The following is a 13,511-nucleotide window of genomic DNA, read 5'->3' on the forward strand; positions in this document are numbered from 1 at the left end:
ATCCTCATCTGCACCAAAACTATTCCATCCCTTTAAACAATATTCAGAATAAGAATATGAAACATATGAATTTTTGGGGGATACCGTATACACAATATTAGGCAGGGTTCGACATTTTTCTTCGATACTACATAATATTGATATTGTGTTATTATATCATGTATGTGTATATATGTATATGTATGCTTTGCACTGTAAGAAACAGAATAAAATGAAATGAATGAATGAATGAACTTTTTTTTTTTCACTGCTGGCCGTTCGGGCCACTAAAGTCTTTAAATCTGAAATTTTGATGGCCCGACACCAAAAGATAAAGTTGGGGGCCCAACACCTTTTAGTGACCCCGGGCCATCAATAATGTCGAGCCATTTATTATGTATGTATTCAATCAGACGAGTTCACGAGACCTTTATTAACATTTTGTGTGTTTGCCTTTGCATTAACTGTTTACCTAAGGCTTATGGTTTACTTTGTCTGTTACCATAATTTGATTAGTGATCTGTAAATGGAACCATACAGCGTACATTCAATGTTTACTTTTCATTTCTCGTTCCCACTCTTGACACGTACATGATCAGCAATGCAGCTCTTCCGCAGTAACGGACATGCAACCCATCAAGTTATGACGTCACAGATCCAGACTGCTTCACAAGCCTGCCAAAATACCAAAGGTTTCCAATGTTTGGAAAGCCCTCGTTGAGGGACAAGGGAAAGTGAAACCGAAAAATGTAGGTAGTAGACCCATGGTCTGGGATAACATTTCAATCCGTACGAAAGTATACATAATGTTAACTCCATGCTTGCAACTCATTCACTGATACATGTACTTCCCTGAGGAACCCCTTAAATCTAACACGTTTATTTTCATCGTCTTTTTAATCCCATATATATAAATATATATATATATCATCAACATAATTATATCAGAACGTTCATACACATACATATATATATATTCACACACACAGACACGCACACACATAATAAAAGTAATGCATATATATGATATATATTTTATATATACACATATATATATATAATTATGTATATATATATACATGTATATATATATATATATATATATATATATATATATATATATATATTTATTTATTTATTTATAACTATAACTATAAAGCCCTACATGAATATGAGGCAGGCCCCTCCTCCCGAGCCCCATCTTCACCTCAAAACGAAAATAAAGTATGACATCATTGCAATCAAGCTGAGTTATGTGATCTTTATTTTAAATTAAGGTTATATTATGACACAATAGCCTGTTGTTTCTTTTTCCTTTCTAAAACTTTGAAAATGTGTAAGTGATTCTTGTCAGGACCTGATTTCAACGAAAATACCCATAATGTGTACATGCTTGCTTATATAGTCTAATAAAGAAAGTCAACTTAAAGTTGGATTGAGATTTTCACTATAGTTTGTCCCTCAGTGTAGAATCGTTTGTAATTAATCATAAGCGAGTAAACTCCACGCCAATACAAAATAGCAATTTGATTTCCTAGTAACGTGAATGAAGACTTTCGAAGTAAGCTTGCTGGCACATTTTATCAAGAGAGGTTTACCATGAACTCACAAAGCCTAAATAACGTGGGCAGCAGAGATGGTGGAGGGGATAAACCGAATTACACTTTTCTTCACTGAACACGTCAAGTCAGTGTAACCGGATTTAATTCATTAAAAAAAAATGCTCTTTTTTTCTTCTTCTCGATGGGATTGATTTTCGCAATGTTGATGGCACTGCTATGCAATGGAGTCCATTTTTTAAATAGGTGTAAATTCTTACAGTTTGAAGAAAAAAGTTAACTTTCTTATACAGCTGTACTCAACAAATTCCTGCTAGAACGCGAACTATCACATGCAACGTTTATCTTGCCTGTGCCTTTGCTGCCCATTATCTGGAATGTTCCATGCCTATCAATCATAAATGCTCCAACTCTAGAACGTTCTGCACATCGGCTTGAATTGCGTTGCAATAATCCAAATCAGCCACTTTGATTGTTATCTTTTCTGGCTTTGAATCTAAACGCAAATGTCGACACAGGTCAGTTTATAACGCGAATTTTAAATCTAAGTATTCTTTTCATCATTGTCCGGCTATCTATGTGACCATGAATGTGAAAACTCGATTCCGATTTATCTCTGAATTCTGATGCGATGCAGGGCAAGTCTTCACATTCCTCAGGTGCGTGAAGGAGAGTCTTAGTACGGAGTTTTGGGTCGTTTGTCCAGATAGGCCTTAACGCTGGGAATTTCTGAGACGCGCTGTTTTAGCTCCACGAGTTTGGGGTATTTAGAGAAGAGGTCTTCGCCAAAATGGTCCACACCAACGTCGACGAGGTTGAAGACGGTCACATCAGCGAAGGATGGCTGCAGATAAGAAGACAAAATAAAATCGAAAATGAGAAAGAAAAATCAGGTGAATCAGCTGACAGACAAATATCTTATCGAGCGCGGAACACAGCTTTACAAGGTCAGTATTGCAACTGATTGACAAATTGCCCTACATCGACGTAAATAAGCACTGAATTGATCTATATATATATATAGAGAGAGAGAGAGAGAGAGAAAGAGAGAGGGAGAGAGAGAGAAAGAGAGAGAGAGAGAGAGAGAGAGTGCGAGAATGGCCTTATCTTCTCGCACTATATGTATATATATATATATATATATATATATATATATTCACGTTGTCCATTTGCCACAAATGATCTATCTTGAAAATTCCATCAAAATCTGTCAAAAATGTCGGAGGAATTCTTAACAAACATGTAAACATTCGCTGCCCTCAAAAAATAAAACTTCTTGGCTGAGGTAATCATAACTCTGTTACAAATCTGAAATCTGAATTTCTACTTGTTCTCCAGGCACGAAGAAAAATAACAAAGTTGCTAAAACCGACAGTTTCCGTCTGAAAAAATAACCGACTTGACTCAAAGCTAACTGTCAGACGTTGGAGTTCGCTCCTTCAAAGGTCCTAAACATCATTTGGGTCGTTGGTTGTTGATGTACAAACACGGCAACGGAAGAGCTATCAATGTGTAACACGTTGTTGAGCAAAAATTAAGATTCCTTTTTTTCTTTCTCTCAAGACCGTGTTATCATCTTCTATTATTATTTCTATGAAAATAAATACGTTCTGCCAAAGCAGATCGATTTCTTTGTGAGTAATCGTGGCATTGGTTGTTACTTTGATTAATGTGAAAAGTGAAAATGTTTCTGTTTCTAATATGTTTGGTTTACAATAAAATGTCCCACCAGTATGATTCACCTAAATGAGTTTGTCAGGCGCATTTTGGAGCTTCGATTGCACTGAGAAATAACTTCAAGACCTCATCGTCAGTGAAAAACATGGGAAACAGAGGATTGTTACTGCCTCATTTCCGTGGTGTCGAAATTTCGCTTGGAGCTAGCGATTGGTGAAGCTATTTACCTTGTCTCCAACGAAGTAGGCGGAAGAACTCTGGCCCAACAACTTCTCTAGGAACGTGAGGAGCCGCGGAGCGGTCTCTTCCATGAATTTCTTCTTCGCTTCAGCCTGGGGATGATGGAGTGGAGAAAACGAGAAGTTCTACATCATTTCAAGGTATTCAGCATTATCTAGGGTTATGTAAACCATTTTACTTAATATCTCCTAGTCTTACCCAATTCTTTTCTGCCTTACGCTTGATGAAAGTTGAGGCAATTCGCACAATTCTTGTAAAAAAGCTTTAAATGTTTGTATTAATTTAGCGTGCTGCAATTTCCTAATGGAACGTTATGATAATTTGCCGTGTTACAACAGTATCAAGACAGCAAGGAGAATTGAAGAGTTGATGGGGAATAAATTTGCCTTCGCATAACTATAAATACGTGACAACTCGAAGAAACGCAGTTTAAAAAACAAAAGCAAAAACACACCCGAATCGCAACTAAATGACAAATTGCCCTACATCGACATAAATAAGCACTGAATTGATCAGTGTGTTTAGTAGTAGCCATGATAAAATATATCATGGGCGTATATACTCGAGCAGGATTCGAACCTACGACCTCCTCATCTCCGGACAGGTCTCATCTCCACTAGACCACCGAGCTTTCGCCCGACAGCAAGTTTTTGGTCCTAATCCTTATAGCATGCAGCGGGTACTGTCGAGATGTTTTCATTGCAAATGATTGACATATTTGCCCTACATCTACGTAAATAAGCACTGAATTGATCAGTGTTTTTAGTAGTAGCCATGACAAAAAAACAAAAAAAAAAAATCATGGGCGTACATACTCGAGCAGGATTCGAACCCGCGACCTCCGGAGATCAGGAGGTAGTAGGTTCGAATCCTACTCGAGTATGTATATTTCATATATGAAAATTAAGTGTGTGAATTTCTTGACATTAAGTGTATAACCTTGAGAGATTAGTGATACCTTTTTCGCTGCATCACTCTCGTAATAGATGAACTTTGACATTCCCTCTACGAAGTCGTCGAAGGTCTCGACCACGAGGTCAATGAAAGTTGCATCCTTGTTGTTGCTGCCATAGAGACCTACAGCATGATCAATCATAAAACAACGTCGTTCACGTCGGGCTTCAAAGTGACACTCGCAGTTCAAAGTGACTCTGTGCACAGTCAGGTGCATTATTTAAACATGGATGGATTCCAACCATCCAAGAGTCCAGTCAATTTCGATACAACTCAAGTGACTTTGTATTCTACATGTATTGCGTTAGATGCCTTCATATTTTGATAAATCGCTTCATCTGTATCGAATACAGCAGACTGAAATAGCCGCCAGCCTTCTGGAACATGAAAATTCCATGAAATGAAAAAGAGAAATGAAAAAAAAAAATTGTATCACTTTGGATTATGTCAACTTTTCTTTTCTTTCTTTGTGATGATGGAAATAAATAAGCTATTGAATTGAAAAAAAAAATTGAAACATGGGGGGGGGGCGTAAATCTGTAAATAGTGAACCTTTGAAGGAGTGAAGGGACCGAGGTTCCACACAATGAAACCAAAGGGCAGACTTGCATAATACAGACAAACAGGTAATGCAGACTGGCAAGGAAACAGAGACAGACAAGAATTAAACGGGTTCATCCCACAAGACCGACACCCACGAGTCCTACAGCCCACGAGTTCGACACTAGGCAAATAAAGCCTATGAGACCGACACTAGGTAAAAACAGCCCACGAGTTAGACAGATACAACACAAGGTTTAATGTGTCGGTCTCGTGGACCTTATTTGCTTAGTGTCGAACTCATGGGCTGTATGACTCGTGGGCTGTATATAACTCGTAGGCTATATGACTCGTGGGTGTCGGCCTCGTGACGTACACCCGAATTAAACACCTTGGAGGTTTATCTCACCAAATTCTCGGGCGAGGTAGCGCTGAATAGCCCGGCTCTGCGGCAAGGTTGGTTGACCCTCAATCTCCAGAATGGGCAACTGGCCTAGTGGGGCTTCTGTCGACGTGTAGATTGAGAGACAAAAGCTGATCATCGTATAAATCTACCTTGATGATTTTTGCCCGATCTCAAGAAAAAAAAAAGACACCTCAAAGCTTACAGAAGGACTGTATTGTTAACAATAATTCCTGAGAAGTAATGCATTTCTGCTTGACAAATCCACACGCAAAATGCAGAAAAAGAATGTTATGTAGAAGCAGGTGAATTGAATAAATCAATGTCACGTCTAGAGAGAAAAATATTTATGGAATTCAAAAAAAATTGGTGAAAATGTCTATGCTTGAACATTACCCACCAGCTCGGGGTTCCACTTTTGACGTGTGTAGAAAATCATCTGTACCAGCAGAGCATGTTGGTTTTTAACTTTAACTTTAAAGTGATATAATATGCATTTCAAGTGATCCTTAAAAAGCAGTATATTAGACAATATCAATAAAAAAAGATTAATAAGAAATAATTAAATGGCTGCTTTCCAAAGTGCTAATTGATGGATCATTCTGGTCACCTGACCTGGTCTACGCAAATTCATTCTTTGTTTGAACATGACTGATGAATTCCATAAATTGTTACATCGGGCAAGCTCACAATATCTTCAGTAGCTTGAAAACTAGTGGAGTGCCTAATCAACTGAGAAAGAAGAAAGGTCTACCCATGTACACATTAGCAGCTAACCTTGAACTAGCTTATTATGCGTATGTCATACCAGCATGTTTGGGAAATTATCGTGTTTGTTTGTCGATCTCGCAAACAAAATCATTGATATACGACGTCAAAAATGCGAAGAAAGGTGAAATATAATGAGGGGGAAAATATCGAGATGCAGGTAGACTCAAGAAAACACAGTAACACACACAAAAAAAGTGAGAACGTTCACTTGATAACTCGGTGTTAAGAGAAGCATTTCAAATCCTGTTACAAAAGGAGCATACCATTTCTATGGTTTCTGTTTGGGCCCGGCCCCTTTTTAGTGGGTTGGGAGATTTTAATTTGCGGGCTTTCTGGTATTGGCCCTATAACGTAAATACCACGTATTATCTGAAGGTACAAAGCTGGATCCTTTGATAATTTTACAGAGATTCTCTTAATGTGATTGCCCCCCCCCAAAAAAAAAAAGAAGAAGAAGAAGAAAAGAAAAATACTAGTGGGCATGGGCGTAAATCCCGGGGGGGATGGGGGGGATATATCCCCCCCTGAAATGGAGGAGGGGGGGATGGCCTGTACAATCATCCCCCCCTGAATTTTGAGGGGAAAAATGGAGGAAGCAGAAATGTGATTTTATCAATTTTGGCATATTGCATGACGTTTGTACGCCGGCCTTCAAACAGGTAACAGAGCTGAACAGTATTCTATCTTGTAGGAAAATGTATACATAATTTTCTTAAGCGCTCGCTCGCTTCGCTCGCTCGCGAAGAAAGTAACATTGACATACACTGTAAGGTATGGCTCTGACGTTGACAACGTCAATATATAGGCCTACATGTAGGCCTAAACATGCTATGAAGCGAGTAACTGGGGACCATCTGCAAAATATGTACGAAAACAAACAAACAAACAATAACAAAAAATATATCGCCATAATTGAACCCCCTCCATTTTCTGAATCATTCCTGAGAAACGACAGTGACTAATGACTCAGTCAGGATACATCTATGGGCATACCCAGGGAAGATCAGGGGCGTCGAATCTATGGGTGGGGGGGGGGGGGGCAAAGGGGCATTTGCCCCGCCCCTGCGGAAGTGTTTAGGCAGACAAATAATTTATCCCCCAAGCAATTCCCGAGATGAGGACAACTCTCGAACTTTCTTAATGGAAAATTGTCGAAAAATCGCCAGAACTCTGCACCAAATCGTTGTATTGCAATCATAAACATGCAAAATCTCCGCTATACAGGATCCCTTTCGATAAACTTTGTACAATTTTGACATTGACGTATATTTCCCTAATTTATCAAAGAGTGTGCAGCAGATCTTTCACTTAACAAAAGCACCCTCATATGCAGAGGCGTCGATAAGGGGGGGGGGGGTGGTTCCCCGATAAAGTGGGACGAACAAAAGCGAAAAATATAGCTACAAACGGCAGTTTTTGGAGTGTAAAATGTCAAAATTTTCAAGCTCGCTCGCTCCGCTCGCTCGCATTTAACAGCTATGCCATTCTCCTGATGTTGCTGATAGTGACTGACAGCAGTTGCGCCCAGTGCGCCCCCTTTAAATTCCAAAGCGAAAAATTTATCTTCAAACGGCAGTTTTGGGACTGTAAAATGTCAAAATTTTCAAGCTCGCTCGCTTCGCTCGCTCGCATTTAATCATTATTCCATTTTCCTGAGGTTGCTGCCAGTAATTGCCAGCAGTTTTCGCCCGACGCGCCCCCTTAATTTCCATAGCGAAAAATATAGCTACAAACGGCAGTTTGGGGATTGTAATATAAAATGTCAAAATTTTCAAGCTCGCTCTCTTCGCTCGCTCGCATTTAATCATTCCATTCTCCTGATGTTGCTGCCAGTAATTGCCAGCAGTTTTCGCCCGGTGCGCCCCCCTTAATTTCCAAAGCGAAAAATATAGCTACAAACGGCAGTTTGTGGACTGTAAAATGTCAAAATTTTCTAACTCGCTCGCTTCGCTCGCTCGCATTTAATCATTATTCCATTCTCCTGATGTTGCTGCCAGTAATTGCCAGCAGTTTTCGCCCGGTGCGCCCCCCCCCCCCTTTAATTTCCAAAGCGAAAACTATAGCTACAAACGGCAGTTTGGGGACTGTAAAATATCACAGTTTTCAAGCTCGCTCGCTTCGCTCGCTCGCATTTAATCGCTATGCCATTCTCCTGATGCGGTGCTGCCAGTAATTGCCAGCAGTTTTCGCCCGGTGCGCCCCCGCCCCCTTAATTTCCAAAGCGAAGAATATAGTTACAAACGACAGTTTTGGGACTGTAAAATGTCAAAATTTTCAAGCTCGCTCTCTTCGCTCGCTCACATTAATCATTATTACATTCTCCTGATGTTGCTGCCAGTAATTGCCAGCAGTTTTAGCCCGGTGCGCCCCCCTTAATTTCCAAAGCGAAAAATATAGCTACAAACGGCAGTTTTGGGACTGTAAAATGTCAAAATTTTCTAGCTCGCTCTCTTTCGCTCGCTCGCATTTAATCATTATTCCATTCTCCTGATGTTGCTGCCAGTATTTGCCAGCAGTTTTAGCCCGGTGCGCCCCCCCCCCCCTTAATTTCCAAAGCGAAAAATATAGCTATACAAACGGCAGTTTTGGGACTGTAAAATGTCAAAATTTTCTAGCTCGCTCTCTTTCGCTCGCTCGCATATAATCATTATTCCATTCTCCTGATGTTGCTGCCAGTAATTGCCAGCAGTTTTCGCCCGGTGCGCCCCCCCCCCCCTTAATTTCCAAAGCGAAAAATATAGCTTCAATCGGCAGTTTTGGGACTGTAAAATATCAAAATTTTCAAGCTCGCTCGCTTCGCTCGCTCGCATTTAATCATTATTCCATTCTCCTGATGTTGCTGCCAGTAATTGCCATCAGTTTTCGCCCGGTGCGCCCCCCCCCCCCCCCTTAATTTCCAAAGCGAAAACTATAGCTACAAACGGCAGTTTGGGGACTGTAAAATATCAAAATTTTCAAGCTCGCTCGCTTCGCTCGCTCGCATTTAATCGCTATGCCATTCTCCTGATGCGGTGCTGCCAGTAATTGCCAGCAGTTTTCGCCCGGTGCGCCCCCGCCCCCTTAATTTCCAAAGCGAAGAATATAGTTACAAACGACAGTTTTGGGACTGTAAAATGTCAAAATTTTCAAGCTCGCTCTCTTCGCTCGCTCACATTAATCATTATTACATTCTCCTGATGTTGCTGCCAGTAATTGCCAGCAGTTTTAGCCCGGTGCGCCCCCCTTAATTTCCAAAGCGAAAAATATAGCTACAAACGGCAGTTTTGGGACTGTAAAATGTCAAAATTTTCTAGCTCGCTCTCTTTCGCTCGCTCGCATTTAATCATTATTCCATTCTCCTGATGTTGCTGCCAGTATTTGCCAGCAGTTTTAGCCCGGTGCGCCCTCCCCCCCCCCCCCCTTAATTTCCAAAGCGAAAAATATAGCTATACAAACGGCAGTTTTGGGACTGTAAAATGTCAAAATTTTCTAGCTCGCTCTCTTTCGCTCGCTCGCATTTAATCATTATTCCATTCTCCTGATGTTGCTGCCAGTAATTGCCAGCAGTTTTCGCCCGGTGCGCCCCCCCCCCCCCTTAATTTCCAAAGCGAAAAATATAGCTTCAATCGGCAGTTTTGGGACTGTAAAATGTCAAAATTTTCAAGCTCGCTCGCTTCGCTCGCTCGCATTTAATCATTATTCCATTCTCCTGATGTTGCTGCCAGTAATTGCCATCAGTTTTCGCCCGGTGCGCCCCCCCCCCCCTTAATTTCCAAAGCGAAAACTATAGCTACAAACGGCAGTTTGGTTACTGTAAAATATCAAAATTTTCAAGCTCGCTCGCTTCGCTCGCTCGCATTTAATCGCTATGCCATTCTCCTGATGCGGTGCTGCCAGTAATTGCCAGCAGTTTTCGCCCGGTGCGCCCCCGCCCCCTTAATTTCCAAAGCGAAGAATATAGTTACAAACGACAGTTTTGGGACTGTAAAATGTCAAAATTTTCAATGCAAAAAGATTTCACCGTGGGAGGGGGAAATTCCCCTACCATACCCTCCCCCCCCCCCCTCGCTTGCTTCGCTCCCTCACAACTATAACCGCTCCTCCTAAGATCAAATCCTGTCTACGCCGGTGATAGGCCCCATTATTTAGTAGGCCTTCACAGTGTTGTCGCACAGGTGAAGCAAGAGCTGGGCCCCATTTCATAAAAAGCTGATATGATAACAACTCTTGCTGGAATGACAATTGTCATGGTAATGACTAGAATGCAGCTTTCTGATTGGCTGTTGCTATGGGAAGTTGCCATTCCAGCAAGAGTTGACATCCTACACCTTTTATGAAACGGGGCCCTGAAATACCTCGATTTAGTCATTCAGTAATATATTGTGAATATTTCATTTTCTTATTGTTTTTTTTTAAGAAAAGAAAACAAAATTTTCACCAAAAGTGTGCACCAGATCGCTGAATTTCAGGTCTAAAAATGCAAAATCTTCCACGTGTGGGAGAGGGATACCCCCCCCCCCATACCCTCCCCCCGTTCGGTCGTTCCGCTCCCTCTCACAGGTATTTCCAAAAAAAAAAAAAAAAATGTTTTCATACTTTTAAGGTCTGATTTTCCGCCAAAAGTCATCTGACAAGGAAAAAAAAAAGCATCAAGAATAAAAAGTCTTCATATTTTTGCTGCCGCTTTCCTCCCACTTTATATTTCATGCAAAAGAGTGGGACATCCGATCCCTGTAAAGTGTGTGCGTGTGTTTGTGTGTGTGTGGGGGGGGGGGACACCAAGCTTCCCCCCCCCCCCCAAAGGCTGCGCCGGTCCGGTTATGGGCTTGTAATCGTGGTGATGGTGACCATCCCCCCACTCCTCAGTACGGATTTACGCCGTTGCTAGTGGGATACAACAATTCATGACAACCAATGCCACCGACGAAGTGAATACGTGTACCTTAGAGCAGAGTGTATCCAGCAACAATATTAATTGCTAGCATTACGATTTGTTTGAATTAGCTGCCGAGGAAGACATGAATGCTTTTTTTTTTTTTCAACCGCGCCGCGGACCTCCGATTGATAGTCCGTTGTCTTATCCACTGCGCCACAATAGAAATAGCAGAATTTGTATCTCACTGAATGTTTTCTTTGCACTTTCACAGGATATTACATAACCACAAACATTCACGTCGGTTTCATAATCTAATAAAGCTAAAACTAGATGGATTTATGAAGGATTTTGAATAACACTGTGGTCATGTACATATTCTTGATGGAGATTTCGTTAAATTAATGTGTAATCCAAACAAGTTGTAAAAAGTTGCATGCAGTTATGCATTTTATGTTGTCCTATAACCCCACCCCAGTCCTCAATATATCAACTGCTCATCGCCTGGTCATAGGACACGTACTCTTTTTCTCTTCCGAGGTGGCAAACGTGGTATAGTCAACGCGCACGTCATCGAACTCGACGCCTTTTAGGGCGAACAGGAGCCGGGCGATTTCCACTCGACCTCGCGCGTCGAAATAAGTCAACCTGTAGGACGGCATTCTCCCGTGTCTCGTCTGTTTTTCGAGAAAAGGGAGGCGGTAATGTTGCACAGACGATGAAACGCTGTTAACGAAGAGAAAGAGAACAGGGAGGAAATAGAGGGAATGAGATATTGATGATACTTGTAGTAACATTCAGTGTTACACTGAGAGAAGCTGCAAGGAGCTGCAGACATCAAATCACCATCAGTTCTATTTTGCTAGCAATATATGCACCATCTACATGTGCATAATATAACATGTAGTTCAGTGGAGCTGTGACAGGCCCATCTCTAATGCACGTAGCAAAAGGTCCACCCTAAATGATTAAATCATTGCGAGTGTGGTTGGATGGAGTAATTGGATGCGAGTATGTTTCATGACTGACGTGTAGTCTTGTTGTTACTAGTATTACTTAACCCTTATAATTTCCCTACATACGATGATTCACACCCTCCATGTGACACACTTAGTATAGAAAAGAATGAGCAAAGATCAGTTCTTAGTAAACCCAGAACACAACAAGTTTTGTTTGGTTTTCCACAAAGACAAAAGCAGCAGCGCCACTTACCAGAATGGACGAACACCGCAGGCAGCGCGCAGACTGTGATACCAGTCGTCCGTCAGCTAGTCAACGCCCTACCAGTACTTAGGACATCCTGCTCACACGGATCAGGGAGGCACAGATCTTTCATGTGAGTGCAATACGACCTTGGACAAACTGATCGGTGCACCGCGAAGCATGACACAGCTTTTTCCCCCACTCCGCTTTCCATAATCTCATTTTTTTCATACACATTTATTCCGATCTACTTAGTAAAGGTGATGCATGCGCTGCACGACCTGAAAGAAAAAATAGTGTGTGACGCCGCGCGAACAATGCATGGAAGGTCGGAAGCTGGCGGTGGACGTGCAAAGGTCTCTCAATCATTGTCAGTTGAAAAAAAAAATCTCAAAAGGAAATCCAGGCGAAAATTAACAAAGGAATCTGCTCAGTCTTGATTCAATGTATTCTGACAATTTTAATAGCCAGGTAAATACGTTTCTTTCGCACTGAGTCTTAACATTTTTGAATCGAAAAAGTAGTCACTGGAGCTTTGCTTGAGTCTTTTATTCTATTTTATCATTTTTGTTTGACAAAGGATATGACTTCAAGGTAAGCAGATTGTATTAATAATGCTACAACAATCCAAATCAGCCACTTTGATTGTTATCTTTTCTGGCACTGACTCTAAATGCACATGCAGACACATGCAGTCAGTTTGTGTATTACGCGAATTTAAAATCTAAGTATTCTTTTCATCATTGTCCGGCTATCTATGTGACCATGAATGTGAAAATTCGATTCCGATTTATTTCTGGATTCTGCTGCAATGCAGGGCAAGCCATCACATTCCTCAGGTGCGTGGAGGGGAGTCTTAGTTCAGATGTTTGGGTCATTTGTCCAGATAGGCCCTGACGCTGGGAATTTCTGAGCCGCGCTGTTTTTCATTTTCTTGAAAACCCCATATTACAACGGATATTCAATTCAATTCAATTCAATTCAATTCAATTCAATTCAATTCAATTCAATTCAGTTCAATTCAATTCAATTCAATTCAGTTCAATTCAATTCAATTCATTGATAATCGTAACAAGAGAATGTGTTTCCAAAATACAGTGTGAAATGTGTTGGGGTGTTCTTAGAGAGGCTTGATGCAAATGTGATCCTCTTTGTAGAAATAAATACACATGAAATTATACAAATTAATACAGATTCAGAAACGAATTCAGGCAATCAAAGATGTCGGAAGAAAATCGAACGTAATTATTTATTTTTTTTTACGTGGAAAATGGCTATGAATTAATTCTAAATTTCGCTCTTAAACAATACTCAGAATAAGAATATAAAACAA

At 40.8% G+C, this 13,511-nt stretch overlaps 1 protein-coding gene across 1 annotated transcript; it reads right to left on the bottom strand.

Moving 5' to 3' along the window:
• Positions 1-1,288: 1,288 nt before the first annotated feature.
• Positions 1,289-12,272, bottom strand: LOC140231759 (S-crystallin SL11-like). Its single transcript, XM_072311909.1, has 6 exons — positions 12,188-12,272; positions 11,499-11,701; positions 5,359-5,454; positions 4,414-4,532; positions 3,443-3,547; positions 1,289-2,382 (listed from the first exon to the last, which is right to left on the bottom strand). Exons 2-6 carry the CDS (start codon positions 11,635-11,637, stop codon positions 2,215-2,217), a joined length of 627 nt encoding a protein of 208 aa, XP_072168010.1. The 5' UTR covers positions 11,638-11,701; positions 12,188-12,272; the 3' UTR covers positions 1,289-2,214.
• Positions 12,273-13,511: the final 1,239 nt, after the last annotated feature.

Source organism: Diadema setosum, chromosome 8 (genome assembly GCF_964275005.1).
Source record: "Diadema setosum chromosome 8, eeDiaSeto1, whole genome shotgun sequence".
Classification (NCBI taxonomy): domain Eukaryota; kingdom Metazoa; phylum Echinodermata; class Echinoidea; order Diadematoida; family Diadematidae; genus Diadema; species Diadema setosum.

Coding starts and splice junctions, on each gene's coding strand:
- LOC140231759 (XM_072311909.1), bottom strand. CDS start 11,637: ATGCCGTCCTACAGGTTGACTTATTTCGACGCGCGAGGTCGAGTGGAA. Junction 5,455..11,498: donor CACCTCGGAAGAGAAAAAGA/GTACGTGTCCTA, acceptor ACACGTCGACAG/AAGCCCCACTAGGCCAGTTG. Junction 4,533..5,358: donor CTACCTCGCCCGAGAATTTG/GTGAGATAAACC, acceptor ATCATGCTGTAG/GTCTCTATGGCAGCAACAAC.